This window comes from Herpailurus yagouaroundi, unplaced genomic scaffold (assembly GCF_014898765.1).
Source record: "Herpailurus yagouaroundi ecotype Mexico unplaced genomic scaffold, PumYag 164, whole genome shotgun sequence".
In the NCBI taxonomy this organism is placed as follows: domain Eukaryota; kingdom Metazoa; phylum Chordata; class Mammalia; order Carnivora; family Felidae; genus Herpailurus; species Herpailurus yagouaroundi.
Genome location: NW_024412405.1, coordinates 1,278,094 through 1,299,204, shown reverse-complemented (window position 1 = coordinate 1,299,204; position 21,111 = coordinate 1,278,094). Strand labels below are relative to the sequence as shown.

The window sequence follows — 21,111 nt, the reverse complement described above, 5'->3', positions numbered from 1 at the left end:
AGACCCAATGGGTAGAGAGGTCTTTGTTAAATCAAAACAACTAGATACACAGACGTCATGACTCTAGAAGCTAAAAATTGCCGCGTTATCAGCAAACACTTCTCTGGGGTTACTCATGTCCGGGTTGCTAAACAGAAAGCTAACGTTACCGGGCAAGAACCGGCCAGGTTACCAACACAGCCTGACGGCAAGGGGAAGTGCAGGAAAGGGGCCACCCAGTGCAAACAAGCCGCTTTGTGTGAGCACTAGGTTGGAGTGCGCCACCTGAGGGCCACAGCCAACACCCCGTGTGACACACAGGACCAGTTGGTACGAGAGCAAATCCTAGGAGTTCTCATCAAAAGGAGAAAAGGGGTTTCTTTCCTTTTTTTCTTTTCTTTGTGTCTATGTGAGAAAATGGATGCTAGCTGAGCCTGCTGTGGTCACCATTTCACAACACATGGAATCAAGCCATCGTGCTGTACACCTTACACTCACACAGTGATCTAGGTCAACTATTGCTCAATACACTGGGGGCAAAGCCTGCCCATCACCCCCAGGCGTGCACATAAGCTGTGCGGCTCCAGGTCTTCGTGGCAGCAAAACGTGGGGCAGAGACCGATGAAGAGGGACCATGACGTCATCACTCAGAGAAGTCCGAGGCTAGGTGGAGACCAGGGACATCCCCCACTTTAAAGCCACAAACTTCAAACATGTCTTCAAGAAACAAATCTTCTGATTACGAGATGCTCTAAATATCAAAACCGCGCATAAGGCAAACACGTTAAATCAGCCACACGACCTGGTCCGTAGCATGACAGGCACCCCTGCGTTTGGCCTCACCTGTAAACTGCGAGAGCTGCCTTGCCCACCTTGACCTGCACAGCTGCACCCTGGGCCAGCTCCCCCCACATGCTCACAGGAACCCCCATTTAGGCCAATGGCATCTCCCCTCCAAACAGTCCTGCCTGCCCATGCTTCCGGCAGGCGCTGGGCTGGAGACCAGGACTGAGCTCACCAGAGGCCCCTTCCCTGCTCAGGGTCCAGACGGGACACTTCCACGAGTACGTGTGCTCAGTTCACAGTTCACCAACCCCTTCTCAAGCTGACGACACAGTCACCCACCCAGCACGGGCAAGTAGAAGGTCAGTGACAGCTATGTGTGCCCTAAACTACTTTTCATGCTGAAGGTGGGCTCCAGGGCAGAGGAGGGACCGCAGGGGCCTGTGTCTGGACCAGGGGCCTCATTAGAAACGCACGTTCCTGGCCCCACCCCCGAGGGACCAAGCCCCTCTGTGGGCAGGCCCAGGGTTCACCTCAGCCAGCTCCCTCGGTAACTCCGAGGCACAGTGACATCTCAGGACCAGGCCACCAAAACCACCCCTTGATCACACAGGTAAGACTGGAAGGCCACACACTCTTTCAAGTGTTCCAAAGGGAACATCAAAAAGGGCCAATCTCCATTCCTCAGTGCCTGAGTGGACATCACCCAAGCTCTGGCTAGGAGCCTGGCTGCACCCGAGGTCGGTGTGTCTAGAGCCCGGGATGGGACAGACACCCTGCTGAGGGGCTGGGAGAGTCTCCACGGAGGCCAGGGAGGGACCCACATCTAATTCTGGGACAAAAGGTGCCATGAAGAATGTCACAGAACAAAATGAAAAGAGTAGTAATTTTGTTTTATAGGTTTTTTCCCCCAAGGAACAATTTAAAATTCATAATATGGAAAAAGTTGTTTGAAATACACAATTTTTGAACTTGTTTGAAACTGGCACTAAGTGTGATCACACTGCACATGCCTCGGACACGGGACTGTCAGTGCCAGGGTGTCCACAAGGCCCACAGGCTTGTGAGAAAGGTACAGAATATGGGAAAACAAACAGACTTCGATGTGACAATCTTGGTTTCATCAAAAAATTTTCCAAAAAAATTTCAGATTTCATCTTACCGATATGTTCTCTAAGAACTCAGCCAATTTCCCCTAATGGCATTTATTCTTTAAAACAAGAACTGTTAAGACTCCTCATGTTGCAATCTACTGTGTATTTAAAAGATCCAAAGAGTGTTCTTACTTGAGCAAGTCCATTAAGTGCCTGATGAAGTCCCCTTGGCCAAGGAGCAGGTAGCGCCTCACAGCCTGCATGTGGTCCAGCAAGCTGTACTTTTTGTTAAGAACGTCCAACAGGTACTTGCTGGTCTCAAAGTAAGCAGCATCGATTTTCCCCCGAAACGCATTCTCCAAATCTGTGAACAAATCTGCAGCTGTAAAGAACAAAACGAGAGCATATACGTACATAACTTGTATTTCAATAAAGATATAACTACCAGCTCCACGCACAAACATCACCGCCTACACCCACAAACGGCCCTGGCGACAGACCCAATGGGCCGGGTGCGCAGGAAGGCGAATGAGCCCGAGGCCAAGAAACCCAAGAAACCCAAGAAACCAAAAAGGCCGCCATCTGCTGGACGCACAGTGGACGCCCGAGCTCTGACCTATGAGAGGCCCCAACAACAGTCCGTCCTGTCCTAGACCTGAAGGTCAAGTCACTTTCAACAACACAACTAACTCAACACCTCACGGAGACACTGAGGTGAAGAAGGCAGCACAGGAAGGGTCAGTGTTGAACTGCCTGCACGGTCTCAAGAACAAACAAGAAGGTGCCCACAGTGAGCAAGCTCTGGGAACTGCTGGCCTCAGGGTGAAACACAAGAAACGACACACGTTGGCGAGGATGCGGAGAAAAGGGACCCTCGTGCACTGCTGGTGGGAACGCAAACTGGTGCAGCCACTGTGGAAATCAGTGTGGAGGCTCCTCAAAAAGTTAGAAGCAGAACCACCATATGATCAAGCAACTGTACTTGGTATTTCCGCAAAGAAAATGCAAACACTAATTCAAAAAGATACCCGCACCCCCAAGCTCACCGCACATTATTTATGATACACAAGATACGGGAGCAGCCCGAGTGTCCGTCAACGACTGAACGGTCGAGAGGTGGTGTGCACATACAGTGGGCTATCATTTACCTGGAGAAAGGTTATTCTGCTATTGTGGCAACATGGGTGGACCTGGGAGGGTTACGCTACATGAAAGAAGGCAGACACAGATACCGTACGGTATCACTTATGTGTGGACTCTAAAGTAGTCAAAGTCAGAGAAGCAGGGAGTAGACTGGTGGTTGCAGGGCCGGAGGGGAGAGAAAGCAGTGAAAGGGTACAAAGTCTGGGTTCTGCAAGCTAGAGTTGCCGGGACGACCATGGAGCGCAGTGCCTGTGGCTAACTCCACGGTATCACATACTTACAGCATGTTATCTATACTCATTTACCACTCTCTACGTTTGATTATTTAGTATCTCATTTCCTTGTACATTTTCATCTTCATACCTAGAGTTTAAGCTCACGAAAGGCACAGTCATTCTCATGAAGAGTAAGTCATGTCATGTCGCCTGCCGCAAACGGAGTCAGAACGACAACATGAACAGCAAACAGCCAGGAGGGAAAGCTGCACACGTCAAGTCGGCCGCACACAAAACACTGTGGAATTACTTCGGTGGGGCGGGCAGCAGATGGGAAAAACGGAAGCGAGGGCAGCAGCGAACAAGGGGACCATAGGACATCTCACACAGGCAGTCACTTCACCCAGCACTTCCCCTGCTAACTTCTGAATAAGCCTCTTTGTGTTACATGTGGCCACCAGTAGAAACATTTTTCCTTTATTTTCTGATTTTGGCATAACTGTCGCTAGATCGTTTTCTTTTCAAAGTAATACAAATTCTGAGAGAGTAAAACAGCTCCACCTAATCCAGTACTTACTGGTGAACTCCACGTAAAAAGAGAAATTCAAACTTCACATAGTAATGTTTTACACACATCACACTAAGTGTGAAGGTATTTCGGATGACAACTCAGAAACTGTCAGTCCTACAGGACAGAAAACACTTCAAGCGACAGCTCTATTGCACCCCCACCACCACCGCCACCACCGCCACCGTACCATCCTGGGGGGAGTCGGCAGACTTGGTCACAGCTATCATCTTTGTAGTGGGTGTCTGGTCATGACAAACCTGGTGCAGGAAATTTATTGATTTTCCGATCAAAAGGACCTAAAAAGGAAAAATATCCTCCAGTTACCATGATGTAAAAATGATTAATCATCCAACTACTATAAATATTAATAAGCAACAAATCTACTATTAATTAAAAATTAAGTAATGGAGGGGCACCTGGGTGGCTCAGCTGGTTAAGCTTTTGGCCCAGGTCACGACCTCATGGTTTCATGAGTTCGAACCCCATGTCGGGCTCTGTGCTGATTAGGACTCTCTTTCTCTCTCTCTCTCCACCTCCCCCGCTCATGCTGTGTCTGTCATTTCAAAACAAATAAACTTAAAAAAAATTTTTTTAATTGTTTTTTAATTAAGTAGCAAAGACATCTGGGATAGCATCAAGGGAACTGCAGGAACTGAGAAGACTTATTAACAAACACACATTAATCAGTGTATTCAATCAATACATACTTCTGATCCTAAGATGCGACAGAAGAGTTTTGTCACCTGCTGCCCACATGCAGAATTACGACAGCAGAGCCCCAGTCCCCCCCCCCCCCCACCCCCGGCCTCACCTTCCTGGACTGGTCCATCGTAATAAAGGAGGGGATCATCGATCTCCGTAGAGTGTACTTGTCCTGCCACAGCCGGTCCGTCTTGACGGCTGGATCCGAGGCTACGAAAAACTGAAAGCAGAGGCACGGCCAGGTCAGAAGACAACGCTTACAGCAAACCGCTCGCTGACAGCCACACCGAGGAAGTCACCCTGAAGGAAAGCTCTCCAGAGACGGGAGACTTACCCTTCACAGAGTAAAACCGTCTTCAAAAGCATTTTGAGCACTGGGTGTTGTATGGAAACCAATTTGACAATAAATTTCATATTAAAAAAAAAAAAAGCATTTTGGATACATCCCTCTGTAAATGGAATCACAGACGTCCCAGACTTTTTAAACTGAGTCTAACAACGCAGGCCTTTTCTCGAGGATTCATGATCTTCACTCTGATCACAATCATCAACCTCTGCTGTAGCCTCTGCTGTGCTCTGGCTGGGAGGGCCGCCTCATCTACCTTAGTGAAAACCTGCGGGTGTCCAGGGGTGTGGTGCGGCGGTCCCTGTGCTCAGCTGTCCCCTCCTGCCCACATGCAGCCCTCTGCAGGTTCTCCCCTGCAGAGCCCCCGGTCTAGAACACAGAGGTGCCAGAGCTAATGGACCCTGCTCACGGACTGCTGGCTGCAGGCTGACCTGGGCGTGTGGGTAGCCAGCACCTGCCTGCCTGGCGGCACTGCAGGAAGTGCCTTCCCAAGAACCACCCTGCACAGAAGCTTCTCCCCTGTCCACTGTGCTCCTCACTTTTGCTGATCCCACTGCCCAACCTGACCCTGATGTGAGAAAGGGCACGAGGCCACTCTCATGTTTCAGTCCCATGTCCTTTAAGTTTTTTTTTAAAATTTTTTTAGGTTTATTTATTTTTGAGAAAGAGAGCATGGGATGGGGGAGGGGCAGAGAGAGAAGGGGAGACAAAGAATCCCAAGCAGGCTCTGTACTGACAGGGTAGAGCCCGACGCAGGGCTTGAACCCACACACTGCAAGATCATGACCTGAGCTGAAGCTGGATGCTTAACTGACCAAGTCCCCAGGTACCCCTCATCCCTATGTCCTAAATACGTTTGGGCTTTTATCTCTATAAACCCAATTTCTAGTAGAACTGCCAAGTCAAAGCAATTTTTAATTTTTAGAGACATGTCAGACTCCCCTTCCCAACCAAACAGGCACGTCCACGGACACTCCCACAAGGAGGATGGCCCCTGTTCTGCATCCTCGCTTGTGTTAGACTGTGCCAGTCAGCTGGTGAAGCTGTGGCCACCTGTACTGTTAACATCCTGACACAGGAAGTGGGGCCTGTTTCCGCGATGCTGATGGCCGTTTGCTTTTATTCTCCCATAAACTGTCTTTTCATCTCCTCAACCGTCTACTGACAATGTCCTTTTCTCATCAACATATGAAAATTCTGTTATATTAGGGAAAATGACCATCTGTGGATGAAGTATTACTAATTTACTTTCTCCAAGTTAACCATTTGGCACCGTTTACAGCATATTCCATGTTTTCGCTTTGTTCCACTTCCGTTGTGTAGGTGGATGTCTTCCTTTATGGAAGAAGACTTTCTTGTCTTCCTACGATCTTCCCGCTCCTAGATTACGGACAATTTTCTCTTACTATTCCTGACATGCTATTTTTATTACTTACATTTTTCATCCATCTAGAATTTACCTTGGATATGATGTCGGGGCTAGTGTTTCCTTCTGGAGCATCCTCCCTCTACTGGCCGAGCTAGCACCTTTTATTTAATATGCTATCCTTTTCTCTGAGCTAAAATGCCTCATCAGAAGCTGTCATGATAATTGTATCGGTAGATCAGAAAAGGGGAAAGGCGACTAGATCAAGAGATGGACGAGGTATGTGATAACATCTTTACTTCCCAGCCTCCAACGGTGACCAGTGGCTTTGTGTTTTATCATCATGAACATGGACTTAAGTGCATCTATGTTTCAGTCCATTAGAGTTATTACCCTCACTGGCACTCCACCACGTTTTCCATTCTGGGATGATGGGAGCCCCTTCAAGCTGTCTGCTGAGTCCTGTAGACTCGAACCTAAGGTGTCTTCCTTGCTTCTGGTGTGGAAGATGTGCCAGGCTCATCTTACTCCTTTCTCCTCTAGACCTACAATCAGCCACTCCTCCAGGGAGGAGAGAAATGGCCCTCAGTACTTAGTAATATCTTAACACGGAAGCCAGACAGTTTGAGACGCAGCACTGGCCACGTTAAACGTGACAACCTGGCTCCCCCGTGGGACCGTAAGATCCACTTAAGTCGTAACACACTTCTCTAGTGATTCTTACACAAGTTCTAAATCACCAACAGGTGAACAATGCACAACCCAGACTAAGGAAAGTGTGTCCACAGAAACAAAATAGATTTAAAGAATTTTAAAAATATTTTTAGTAATTATATGCCAATGCAAAGTTGATGGTTTCCAGGCAAAACATAAAAAACAAAGAGAGAAAGAGAAAACTTGAAATGAGAAATGTAAAATGCTATCACTATGGCACAGAACCTACTTAACTTTAAAATAAGATATCAGGGGCGCCTGGGTGGCGCAGTCGGTTAAGCGTCCGACTTCAGCCAGGTCACGATCTCGCGGTCCGTGAGTTCGAGCCCCGCGTCGGCCTCTGGGCGGATGGCTCAGAGCCTGGAGCCTGTTTCCGATTCTGTGTCTCCCTCTCTCTCTGCCCCTCCCCCGTTCATGCTCCGTCTCTCTCTGTCCCAAAAATAAATAAAAACGTTGAAAAAAATTTAAAAAAAAAATAAATAAATAAAATAAAATATCATTCTTGGGGTGCCTGGGTGGCTCAGTTGGTTCAGCGTCTGACTCTCGATTGAAATCGAGTCAGTTAGTGAGTTCGAGCCCCACTGAGAGCATGGAGCCTGCTTGGGATTCTCTCTCTCTCTTCCTCTCTCTCTCTGCACCTTCTCCACTCACACACGTGTGTGCTCTCTCTCGCTCTCTCTCTCAAAATAAAAACTTAAAAAAAAAAAGGTATCATTCTATGTTATTCTAGACCACAGAAAAATATATAGAACATTTATTTTATGGATCTAGTATAACACTAGCAAAACCTGACAAAAATAATACCAAAATTAGAAACTATAGGCTAATTCCATTTGTAAACATAGATGAAAAAATACAAATAAAATATCATCCTTGCATTACTGGAATAAGGTACTTTTGGTCAGGCACACCATACTCCCAATACACTTCAAAAAAAATTTTTTTTAAGTTTATTTTTGAGAGAGAGAGACAGCGAGAGTGATCGAGCACATGCGCGAGAATGGGAATGAACAGAGACAGAGGGAGACAGAATCCGAAGCAGGCTCCAGGCTCCAAGCTGTTGGCACAAGCCCGACGCGGGGCTCGAACTCACGGACCACGAGATCATGACCTGAGCCGAAGTCGGACGCTTAACCAACTGAGCCACCAGGCGCCCCTGAATACACTCCTAAACATAAGAGAATGTATACCAAAGTATAAAATAGTATCAGGTAGTCATTAAAAATAAAGTTCATTCTTAATTATTACAAACTCTTCTGGGAATTTGATGAAAAGTACAGATCTTCTTTCCACAAAATAACACTATTATGTGCTATTCAGGAGTTTCAGAGATCATGCTTTATGAAGCCCTGGGTAGAGAAGAATAAAATTTAACAGCACAAAATTTTCATTACTAAATAACCCCCACTGTATTGGTGAAGCAGGAATGCAAAGTAGTGTGTTTCAGAAATACAGTGAATGAAGGTTGAAAAGAAATTTGTCATTATTTCAAATTAAAACAAAAGTAAAAGTAAAGTTTACAAAATACTACGCATGTACCATATCTGATAGACACATTGAAAAATACACAAGAATATACTATAAAAAATATACACAAAAATATTGGCAGGTTATCTGTTCATGACAGGATTACTAATAAACTTTCTCCTGTTTATATGCTCAAAAATTTTTAATTATTCAAACGTTTTTAAATCAGAAAAAATATCATTCAAAAGAATTGAGTAACTAAGACCAATGAGAGAACATATGATACCAGCAAAGAAAACTGTGCAGTAACATCACCTTCTCATAGCAACCAACAAAAAAAGATTTGTTTTCTGTTCACAGAAATCTACTCCTGAGGGTAAATATTTAAGAGAACAAAATTCTTAATGATGCTAAGGTCTTATTCCATCCCTCTTAAGTCAGGGCTAGATGACAGCCATATATAAGGAGGGACCTGAATAAATGCCAACATATTTATAACCATGTGGATGAGATCAAGTTTCTTATCTTTACGTACAAACTAGTATGTACTGATCTTTGTATTTTTAGATTTGATTTCTATCCCCTAATTTTAAACACATAACTAACGACTGCTTTGAGGGATAACAGGTCCCACAATCCTGAAGCGATTATCACGTTAAGAGATACTTAAATCACCCAACAGAAACTTGAAAACTGTCACGAGCCCACCAGGAGTCATGCAAAAGGTCGCCCAATCACCGCGCTAGGACCGCCCCATAGCCCCCCACTCAGCAGAGAGGGGCTGGTGTAAATTCTGCTGTTACCAGTTATTCACTTAAACGGAAGAGCTAGTCCCACAAACAACGCACTAATTCGTCCTGACAGATGGAGTGCAGCCGGCTTTGTATCAGTATGTAAGACGATTTAATTTAAAAGATAAAAAACTCGGACAATTCAGTCATCTTTAGAAATTAGGAAAGCGTCACTTCATCTGAGGGCAGAGTAGGGTGCAATCACTCTCCCGGCAAACACTGAGAGGAGTAGGTCCATCCTGGCATTTAATTAAGCCTCTGAAAAACATATAGTTACAGAGGAAAAAAACCAAGGTCAGAACATAATTGCTTGTATTTCACTGATGCATTTTCCACTCAAGGTTCTTTACTTTTCACCATGTGTCAAACACAGAAAGAATGGAGAAAAAAATATAACATAATTGTACCATGATTTCTCATTAACTGTTGGACAAATGCCAAGGCCACCCTACTAAAAACAGAAATGAAGAGGGTAATTTTCTTAGCAAGCAACGTAGCTTCTAAGAAACAGCCATTATTATACAAAGACCCCAACCCCAAGTGGCAATAGGCAGGCAGCCCCCCAGAGCCCCTGCGCACCCCCCCCAGAGCCCCTGTGCCACCCCCAGAACCTCTGTGCCCCCCAGAGCCCCTGTGGCCCCCCAGAACCTCTGCACCCCCCCCAAAGCCCGTGGCCCCCCTAGAGCCCCTGTGGCCCCCTCCACCCCCACCCCTGCCGCCCGCCACACCCAGGAAGCCATACGGGCTCCGCACAGGGAACCAGAAAGGTCTTGCACACGGTAGGCAGGAAAATCCCAGCACGTCAGGGGTGAGGCTGGAAGTGCCAAAATGCTAACACGATCTTACATAGTACACTTTTAAATTCAGTAATTCTTAGCAAAAATATACAAGAAACAGAACAAGAGAGCTGAAGGCACCCACAGATATTCCCAACAGCAGTCACCACATCATCTCCAGTTCCACCGACCTTCCAGTTCAAGGACATAGATTTTTAGAGCATTTTTTAAAAATTTTTTTTCAAATTTACTCATTTTTTTGAGACACAGAACAGAGGGTGAGCAGGGGAGGGGCAGAGAGAGAGGGAGACAGAATCCAAAGCAGTCTCCAGGCTCTGGGCTGTCAGCATAGAGCCTGATGTGGAGCTCGAACTCACTGACCACGAGATCATGACCTGAGCCGAAGTCAGGCGCTCAACCGACCGAGCCACCCAGGAGCCCTGAGTGTTTTTACAGCATTTAAGTAAACACGTGAAGTCTGGAAATTTTCGGATTCTGAAAGCAAGAAAGCTTACATTTACCTTTTCCTTCCGTGTTTGCTCCCAGATGAAGTCCCTCACCCTTTGAAAAGAATTTTCCAAAAGGCAAAAAATAAAAACAAAATAGATTAACGTTGAACTACTGGCATAATTTGTTCACCTCAATCACTCAGGGCAGAAAACCCATGTGAACTACTGAAACATGAAAACCCCATGTTTTCATTTGTACTAATTTGTAACCAAATAAAACTACAAACTTCCCCCAAGTGTTGAAAGTACTTAATCACTTACAAAATCTGTAAATTTTTCGAGTGCTCCAACATTTGTCTACCTTTCCATTTCATAACAGAACACAAAACACAAAACACAGTTCCTGCTGGTTGGGCCAAAGGGTCCTATCTTTTTATAACAATTCACAGTAAAATCCCAACTGGTAGGCCCAGAGGCAGTCTTGAATGATTCCATACCAGAGACAGCCAAGCTCAGAGGCTACCTGGGCCTCTAACTCATTCTTGGGTTGCAAATCAGCCAAGCCCAGAGGTAGCTAAGGCAGGACACTGACCACTGCCCAGCAGCAGGAGAGACAGACAAGCCTTTCCAGGGAAAACCTCGGAAAACGTGGAAGGAACTTCCGGGAAGGACAAACTCGAGCTCTGAATAGCCATCAACAGACAGTAGGACTCCCTGAAATCAGTCGGAGCCTAATGCAGGACAGTCACTGAGCAGTGGACAGCTGGGTTAGAGAGAGGAGGGCCAAGAGTAGGCAAGGTTCTGATCCCACCCCTGACTGGCATCCTCACCTGTCCCGAGGCAGGAGAGCTGGAGCTTCAAGTACAAGCTCACACCTACGTTGACTCTACAGAAAACTAGCTCCTGTCCACATTCTTGGGGCCAGGTCACGACTTTTCTTGTAGGTTTTGTTCTAACTGGGGGTTTCCTGACCTGGGGTCCATGGGCCCAGAAGGCAGAAGGGTCTGTAAACGTGGAAGGGAAGGGAATTACACTTTACTGGCACTAACTTCTATCCGAAATTTAACTCTTCCTTCCATCACAAATGCAAACAACAAGCCACAGTACCTGTGACTTTGTCACCAAAAGAAATCACATATTCTCACATGACCTGTTCAAGTGGGTGCACAGATCCAAAACGGCCACTAACCCTTCTTACTGAACGTGTCAATAAAGACATACATCTGTTACCGCATCGCTTATCTAATAGGAAGTCTGGAAACACTACATAAACACACTTCTTTACCAGGGAATTTTTCTGGTGCGCATTTACTCTTCTTAATTGACGATTACGCTTTCCCTCCCCCTCACAGAAAACCCCCTGAGAGACTACTGTACAGACGAGAGCTGGTGTGAACTAAGAAGGCCCTCTGCTCTCCCTCCCTCTCCTCACCTCAGCCCCTCCGACACACTCCGTCTCTGTCCCACTCCAGTCAGGCTGGGGCTGCAGAGAATCACAGGACAGGCCCCCAGGGTCTCGGGCTTCACTGGGCCTCTGAAACATCCTCATGCCCAAGTCACAGTCCACGTCACACCTCCCTACAAGGTTCCCAGAGGGCAGCCAAAGCGACTGGAGACTGCAAATGGCCAGGCCTGGTGACAGGTAATCAAGGACCTCCCTACAACCAGCACTGAGGCAGAATAAAGGCTCAGCAAGGGAGGAAAGCTAAATCTTAGGAGCCAGACATGGCTGGCACCCCTTCGCATAATACAGTCACCATTTAATCATTTTAGAGCGTGAATTCAGCACTTTAACGTTATCCACTATAAGGCTGTGCACCCGCCATCACCATCAAATTCCAGAACAGCCTCAGCATTTATTTGCAGAAACACCACACCCATCAGGCAATGACCTCCCCACCCCTCTCTCCCCAACCTCTGACAGCACTAACCTTTCTGCCTCTGTGACTTGGCCTATCCTGCACATTTCACATAAATGAAATCCTACAACACGTGAGCTTTTGTGTCTGGTTATGTCTCTCAGCCTAAGGCTTTTAAGATTCATCCATGCTGTAGCATGCATCAAAATTTCACTCCTTCTTGGGACTGAATATTCTATTCTGTCACTTGGATAGACCACCCATTAGGTAACAGACACTGGCACTGCTTCCACCTCTTGACCATCCTGATAATGAATGAGGCTTCTGTGACAATCACGTACAAGTTCTACGTGAACGTGTGTCCTCACCTCTCTTGGGCACACACCTGGAACCGCTGGGGGTGCGTGTAACTTTCCGAGAAGCTGCCAGCCCTGTCCCTAAGTGGCCGCACCGCCGTGTCCCCACCAGCACTGTATCAGGGTTCCAAGGTGGCCAAGTCTCCACCGGCACTTGTTATGCTCTGGCCTGTGCTCTGCTCCAATGAGATCCCCATGAGTGTGGTATGACAGCCCCCTGTGGTTTCCACTCATACTTCCCTGATGACTAACGTTGAGACTCTTTTCCGGTGCTCACTGGCCATCGGTAGACCTCCTTTGGTAAAACCTGAGTACCCTGCCTATTTTTCAATTGCAGTGTTTGTCTTTTTGGTCCCGAGTTGTGATAATTCTTTATATGTTCTGGATACTAGACCCTTACCGCATCTATGATTTGCAAATACATTCTCCCATTCTGTGTGTTTTTCTTTTGTTGCTTATGCTTTTGGTGACATATCTAATCCATAGTCACAGAGATTTACACACAGCTTCAGCTGTGGGACCTACTTTGAGTAACTTTTTATACACGGTATGCAGGTGAGGTCCGAATCCTTTCTTTTGTGTGTGGACATCCAGCTGTCCCAGAACCACCTGCTGGAAAGACTTTTCTTCCTTCACTGAGTGGTCTTGGAGCCTTGCTGAAAATCACTCAACAAACATGAGCACATGTATTTCTGGACTCTCAATCCTGCTCTCGGATCTCTGAGCCCATACTCATGCCAGAAACACACCTGTGATTGCTGTGCCCTGTAACATGTGCCGTCGGGACGTGTGAGTCCTCCCACTGTGTTCTTCATTTCAAGAGCGTGTGGCTTTCCAGGCCCCGTGCACTTCCATGTGACTTTGAGGACCAGTGCTGCCATTTCTGCAACAGAGGCCACGGAATTTTGATGGAGATCACATCCAATGTGAGATCATTTGGAGTAGTGCTGCTACCTTAACAACATCACAGAGGGGCACCTGGGGGGATCAGTCAGTTAAGTATCCAACTTCGGCTCAAGTCATGATCTCACATGGGTCTGTGGATTTGAGCCCTGCATCGGGCTCTGTTGCTGACAGCTCGGAGCCTGGAGCCTGTTCCAGTTCTGGGTCTCCCTCTCTCTCTCTGCCCCTCCCCCGCTTTCTCTCTCTCTCTCTCCCTCTCTCTCTCTCTCTCCTTCTCTCAAAAATGAATAAACATTAAAAAAAAAAAATTTGAAAGCACAGTATCACGTCTTCCAAACCATGAACGTGTGGAGCCATTGGTTTATTTAGGTCTGCCTTCATTTCCTTAACAGTTTTATGATTTTCAGTACAATTCTTCCACTTTCTTAGTTTAATTTCTCCCTAAGTATCTGATTAATTTTGACACTGTCATACATAGAATTGTTAATGTTATTTTGGGATTGTTTATTGCAAGTATATAAAAATAGGACTGATTTTTATGTACTAATCTTGTATCCAGCTAATTTGGCAAGCGTGTTTATTAGACTTGGACTGTGAACACTTTAGTTTTCTATGTATAAAATTATGTCATCTATGAAGAGAAGCAGTTTTATCTCCTTTGCAATCTGAGTATCTTTGTTTTTCAACTGCTCCCTTGTCTAACTGCCCTGATGAGAGCTTCCAGCTCCCAGTGCAACCCTGAGCAGGGTGGGGAAAATGGACCTGCTGTCTGTTCCTGAGCTGGGGACCGAGTGTACACCCTTTCACCATCGTGACATTACCTGTTAGCGCTTCATATACGCCCTTTATCAGGCGAGGAGGCTCCTTTCTATTCCTTCGGTGAGTGTTCTGATCACAAAAGAGTGTTGAGTTTCATCAAATGCTATTTCTGTGTCGCCTGAGATGATTGTACGTTTTTCCCTCGTTTGAACAGTGTGGTGTATTACATCACTTTCCTTATGCTGTAACCACCCCTGCGTTCTCGGGAGAAATCTCGCTTGGTCATGGTGTACAGTCCGTTTAACTTCTAATCCATTTTTTAGTGCTTTATGAGGATTTCTACATCTATATTCATAAAAGATACTGTTCTGTAGTCTTTTTGTGTTGTTGTCTGGCTTTGGGATCAGAATAATATGAGCCTCATAAAATGTGTAAAAACAAGTATTCTTTCCTCAGTTTCCTAGAAGAGTTTGAAAAGAACTAGTGCTAACTTTATATATTTGGTAGAATTCACCCGTGAAGCCATCTAGTCCTGGGCTCTTTACTGGAAAGCTTGAGATTACGGACTCACTTCACGAGTTACAGGCCTGTTCCAAATTCCTACTGCTCCGAGACTCCGTGTCAACGGTCAGTATTTCTACGAGGTCTCAGGTTTTACTCTCTGCAAATGACTTCATTTCTCCACCATTTTTGAGGTGGAGTTTTTGCAGGACACAGAATTCCTGACTGGCAGATTTTCCTTCCAGCATTTTGAGTGTACATCCTAGTGCCTCGCGGCCTCCGTGGTTTCTGAGGAGAGGGCAGCTGCTGACCTAATCGAGGGCCTTCTCCATGCAGAGTTTCCCTAGGACTCTGTCTTCCCACGACTCGATCACAAGGCTCCTGCGGACATGGCGACCTGTCCCACTGGAGTCTGGGGAGCCCCCTGCGCGTCCCGGCGCCATGGGTCTCTCAGACCCTTGACATTCTCCTCTTCTCTTCCTGCTCCTCCGGCGGGATAACTCAGTTGGGTCTATCCTCAAGGCACGTGTTTCCTTTTTCCTGCTCAAATCTGCTGCTGAGCCCCACTACTGATTTGTTTCATTTCGGTTACTGTACTTTTCATCTCCAGAACAACTTTGGGTCCTTTTTACAATCTCTGTTTATCCAGGTTTTGTGCTCTCTCTGATTACAGAAAGTAGCATTTCCTGGGGCACCTGGGTGGCTCAGTCAGTTGAGCGTCCGACTTCAGCTCAGGTCATGATCTCACAGTCCGTGGGTTCGAGCCCCGCATTGGGCTCTGTGCTGACAGTTCAGAGCCTGGAGCCTGCTTTAGAATCTGTGAATCCCTCACTCTCTGTCCCCTCCCTCGCTCATGCTCTGTCTCTGTCTCTCAAAAAATAAATAAACGTTAAAAAAAATTTTTTTTTTTAAATGTATAAAACATAAAGCGTATAAAATCCAAATATAATTGAAAAAATCATACAGTTTGACTCATTGGGCAAAAAAAATTAAAAAAAAAAAGAAAGTAGCATTTCCTTGCATTATGCAAATATTTAATAAACTACTTTTATTTTCGAGAGTGAGCACATGAGTGGGGACAGGAGCAGAGGGAGAGAGAGGGAATCCCAAGCAGGGTCCAGGCTCAGTGAGGAGCCTGACACAGGGCTCAGTCCCACAACACTGGGATCGTGACCTCAGCCAAAATCAAGAGTCAGACGCTCAACTGACTGAGCCACCCAGACGTCCCTAATAAACTACTTTTAAATGAGTGGTTACATAAGGCTCACATGTAGCTACTTACAGTTAACCATACACTTAAAGAAATATGATTTTACAACTAAGTTATAACTCATTACACAATTGAGGGGAAATTAACCAATGTTAGAATTGAAGAGACAAAAATACCCAAATTTTAATTGTGTAAGGATCAAACACAAAACACAGTTGTCTCAACTACCAAATTCTTATGGTAAATATATTGTTTAGAGTGAATTAAAGAGAACTTCCCAAATTTAGTCAGAGACTTAATCAGAGTCAGGAACATTTATAAATGTATGGGTCAACGAAAAAAGGAGAAATCAAAGAACACCACAATTAAGAGAAAGGCCACAGACATATCAGGGCCAGCGGGCACTCAAATTATATCCAGGGTTCTTCTTACATAAATTAACAGCAAGTAACCTAGTAACACACTGAGCGCTTACTACCTGCCTGACTCCATCCGCACACACACGCACAATCCTGTGAGGCTGCTGCTATTACGCACGCACGGAAGATGTGCAAGGGAAGGCTCACAGAGACTACAGCACTCGCCCAGGACTCAGAGCTTTTCCAAACTGCAGCCACCAGTCAAACCCAAGCCATCAGACCCCAGAACCTGGGCCGGTGAGCCCCACCGCACAGCGACGAGGCAGGGAGTTAAAACAAGGCCCCTGTAAGACGCTGTGAGCTGCCTGCTGGCACGGCGGTACCCAACAGCAGGCACGCAGCAAAGGGCAGAATCTATTTTACATCAAGGACTCATGTTAGCTCTATAGTCACAGTGCATTTTTGAGAAATCCCAGCAGCCGAACTAGTGAAGCAAACAAGACCATGTGGGTATAAAGTAACTGGCAAATGAACACTTACAAATCCTGAACTTCCTGAAGCCTTCTCTAACCTCAGACACCGAGTAGGAATATCAGTAAATATAAAACCTTAAAAAAGAGAAGTTTACTGTAGTGCAATGTTAGTATTCAAAGTAATCTGAGGAAAGGGTACCTGAGAGTGCTTTATAGTTCTGTCAACTCTTCCAGAAGTCTGAAACTATACCAAAAAAAAACAAAAAAACATTTAAGGATAACTTTATCTGGGAATGCAAACTGGTGCAGCCACTCTGGAAAACAGTATGGAGGTTCCTCAAAAAACTAAATATAGAACTACCCTACGACCCAACAACTGCACTATTAGGAATTTATCCAAGGGATATAAGTGTGCTGTTTCAAAGGGACACATGCACCCCCATGTTTATAGCAGCACTATCAACAATAGCCAAAGTATGGAAAGAGCCCAAATGTCCATCGATGGATGAATGGATAAAGAAGAAGTGGTATATATACATATATTAGAGTATTACTCGGCAATCAAAAAGAACGAAATCTTGCCATTTGCAACTATGTGGATAGAACCGGAGGGTATTATGCTAAGTGAAATGAGTCAGTCAGAGAAAGACAAATATCGTATGACTTCACTCATATGAGGACTTTAAGATCCAAACAGATGAACATAAGGGAAGGGAAGCAGAAATAATATAAAAACATGGAGGGGGACAAAACATAAGACACTCTTAAATATGGAGAACAAACTGAGGGTTACTGGAGGAGTTGTGGGAGGGGGGATGGGCTAAATGGGGGAGGGGCACTAAGGAATCTACTCCTGAAATCATTGTTGCACTGCATACTAACTAATTTGGATGTAAATTCAAAAACTAAAATTAAAAAAATAAATAAAATGTGTTAATGATACCTACAAAAAAAAAAGAGTAACTTTATCTATGAGGCAAGATCTGAGATTAAGCTGAAGGGATCGTTTGAGCTAATGACCTAACACTGAATTCAACAGACAGGGTGTTTACTTAGCATTTTATCCTTAAATACATAAAACCTAAGGTTTGCCTTACACATATTCTGGGCGACAAGACTTCTTCAAAGTAAGTATCCCAAAGTGAAGCTATCCCAGTCTTGGAGAGTTTGCTTTTTTGCCTTACCTCAGTGAATCAATGTCCAAAAATAGAAAAGAAAACAGTCTAGAGGAAAATCAATCTGCAAGTCAAGGCCCAATTCTCCGGCCCCACAATTATAAATAGGCCCAGATCACACACAGGTCAGACAATCAATAACGAACTGGTGGTACTTTTAGGGACGATTCTGAAAACACAGACGCACACAGTGAATTAGTGGTGTACTTAAGGACTACTTTAAAAACCCAGTTGCTAGAAACTGCAAACTAAATTATTCTCAAAAAAAAAAAAAAAAAAAAAAGACAAAAGCACTGCAAATCAGAAATTAGGTTCTAAATTTTAAAAAGATAATTAACCAGTTTGTGGCTTTAACTTTTGTTTTACTTGACAACAATTTTATATATATCACAATAGGACCAGAACTGCAATTCCTGTCCCAAACTCTGAAGAAAATCAGCTTCATCAAGTCAACTGGTCACCAGCTGTTTAAAAGGTCAGTATCACCCAGAGGCACCTGGGGGGCTCAATCAGTTAAGCTTCCGACTCTTCTTTTCAGCTCAGGTCATGATCCCAGGGTTCGTGAGTTCGAGCCCCATGTTGGGCTCTGGGCTGACAGCTCGGAGCCTGGATCCTGCTTTGGATTCTGTGTCTCCCTCTCTCTCTGCCCCTCCCCGGTTCATGCTCTGTCTCTGTCTGTCTCTCAAAAATAAATATTAAAAAAAAAAGAACAACCACAGACACAAGATATCCAAATGTATAAAACCACGCCATGACTCAAGTCTAGAAAGACAGACAAATCCACCAGAAAAGCGGGCAAAGAACAGGCCCAGCAATTGGTAGAATAAAAATAACAAACATGAAAAGCTGGTCAACCTCACTAGGAAGCAGTAGGATGCCTCCAAGACACCGCACCTCACACATTAGAGTAAAAACCTTCAATAGAACTGAGTGACAGGAGCACTGACCAAGCTGGAGAAGGGGGACCCACGGAAGGCCGACTGCGGGGTGGCCTGGCAGGACCGCTCCAGAGCCGGGAAGGGCAGGATCAAAACTAAAAGACTGCGCTCGCTCCCCAACAGCCAGCCATCCCACTTCGCAGGACCGACCTCAGAGGAACTCGTATGTATGCACAGGGAGACACATGAAAGGGTGTTGTTTTCAATGACATTCAAAAGGTGTACAACTATGAAGACCATCCGTCGGTACAAGACACTACACACAAAGTGGATGTCCACCTTTCCCACACACAGTAACAAAGGACGACTCTAACGCAGCCACAGCAGGAGCTACAGCCCACACGGAGCAACCCACACAACACCTGCACCTTAGGTGCTGCCCGTGTGCACCAGAGGCTCTGCAAAACCACTCTCGACAGTCGGATCTGCCACCATGCTGGTTTAAAAAGCCACTGGTCCCAGCACAACTGGTCTATGAGGAAACAACGGGACCATAACACGAATTTCATGACTGTTCACATCAAGTTCATCCACAAAAAACTAGGTGTTGGGGCGCCTGGGTGGCGCAGTCGGTTAAGCGTCCGACTTCAGCCAGGTCACGATCTTGCGGTCCGTGAGTTCGAGCCCCGTGTCGGGCTCTGGGCTGATGGCTCAGAGCCTGGAGCCTGTTTCCGATTCTGTGTCTCCCTCTCTCTCTGCCCCTCCCCCGTTCATGCTCTGTCTCTCTCTGTCCCAAAAATAAATAAACGTTGAAAAAAAAAATTAAAAAAAAATAATTAAAAAAAAACACAAAAAACTAGGTGAAAACAGGAGCCCAGCCTTCTGCTCCACCGCAGGTGAGCCCCACACCCACAAGCCCACATCAGGGCGTCTACAGTGTAAATGCCATGCTCACTCTAGAATGTACGGAGGGCTGGGGCACCTGGTGGGCTCAGTCAGTGAAGTGTCCGACTTCGGCTCAGGTCATGATCTCATGGTCCGTGAGTTCAAGCCCCGCGTCGGGCTCTGTACCGACAGCTTGGAGCCTGGAGCCTGCTTCGGATTCTGTGTGTGTCTCTCTCTGCCCCTCCACTGCTTGTGTGCTCTCGCTCTCTCTCTCAAAAATAAATGTTAAAGAAAAAACTCTAGGATGCACAGAGGGCTTAACCACTGAACATGTGCTGACAGCACTACAACTTCTGTGAAGTTCCTGTCCTTTCCTAATGTGATGTCCCCGAGGTTTTGAGGGTGCAGCCCCTCATTCCACTCTTTGTCAGAGGACCTATGGTTTGTGCTGTGTGACTTGCACAGCACAGTGGCTTTTAGGAGCACACATGCCGCCTCATGGCAGAACCAACTGTGCTTCCAACAGGCACGCAGCACACACACCCATTAAAAGTGCCAGGGCCTCAGTAAGTGACCTTGCAAAGTGATAGAGCGTGCGATACTGCACCACACGAGGACTAACACGTGACACCTAGGTCTGGCTTTGCCGCAAACCTGGCCAGGGGATTTGGCCTTCTGACTTTCCCACCATTAAAACTGGGATGATAATCTCCGACGGACCCCAGGCGGCTCTGTCGCTCAGAAGTAACTGGTTTTCAAAGCACCGCACAAAACACGCACGGCATTCGTGCAGTGCGGTGGCATTACAGTCGAGAGGAAACAGTTCCCAGGGAGAAAAACTCAAGAGAGTAGCCGGAGACTCGAATGGCGCTCCTTACTTCGTGGTACGTGTCCTCGAGCTCCCCGTCGTATATCCAGCGGTACAGGAAACTCAGCACGGGATGTGACACTAAGCTGAGAATGTGCTGCACCAGGGACCTCACGTACGGGTCCCCCGTCTTCGTGTACGCGTGGACAGCAGAGGCCAGCTCACCTCCTTTCCTCCCTGGGGGACACATGCAAAACACCCGAATTACACTCCCGGCAGAGACCAGGTCATCGAGATGCAGTGTTCCCTGGCTACCATCTGGGACTGAGGAGTGGCAGTTAACGTGTTGAGGAACAGAGAGAGCACCAGCCTGCCCCAGGCTTCACGAGTCAGAGCAAGGCACTCCCCTACCTCTGCGTAGCCGCTGTGGGGTTTTTCAAGAGCAACACCCCTGACTCGTTACTCAAGCTGGAACATGAATTGTCACCTCTTCTGACCAAGACACGCATTAAGACTCACACTTTATACTGTAGTCAGGGATATAAACAC

At 46.1% G+C, this 21,111-nt stretch overlaps 1 protein-coding gene across 4 annotated transcripts in view; it reads right to left on the bottom strand.

Annotated features, from left to right (window-relative positions):
* The window catches only part of TUBGCP3 (tubulin gamma complex component 3), a 71,877-nt gene that overhangs the window by 23,496 nt on the left and 27,270 nt on the right, over positions 1-21,111 (bottom strand). For 3 of the 4 annotated variants that reach the window (XM_040487055.1, XM_040487056.1, XM_040487057.1), the window contains 4 exons: positions 20,633-20,799; positions 4,597-4,707; positions 3,973-4,081; positions 2,049-2,238 (listed from right to left, as the gene is read on the bottom strand). In XM_040487055.1, the coding sequence (XP_040342989.1) occupies positions 2,049-2,238; positions 3,973-4,081; positions 4,597-4,707; positions 20,633-20,799 (577 nt within the window). The remainder of the gene's footprint in view (positions 1-2,048; positions 2,239-3,972; positions 4,082-4,596; positions 4,708-20,632; positions 20,800-21,111) is intronic. The other variant, XM_040487058.1, reaches the window with a different exon arrangement.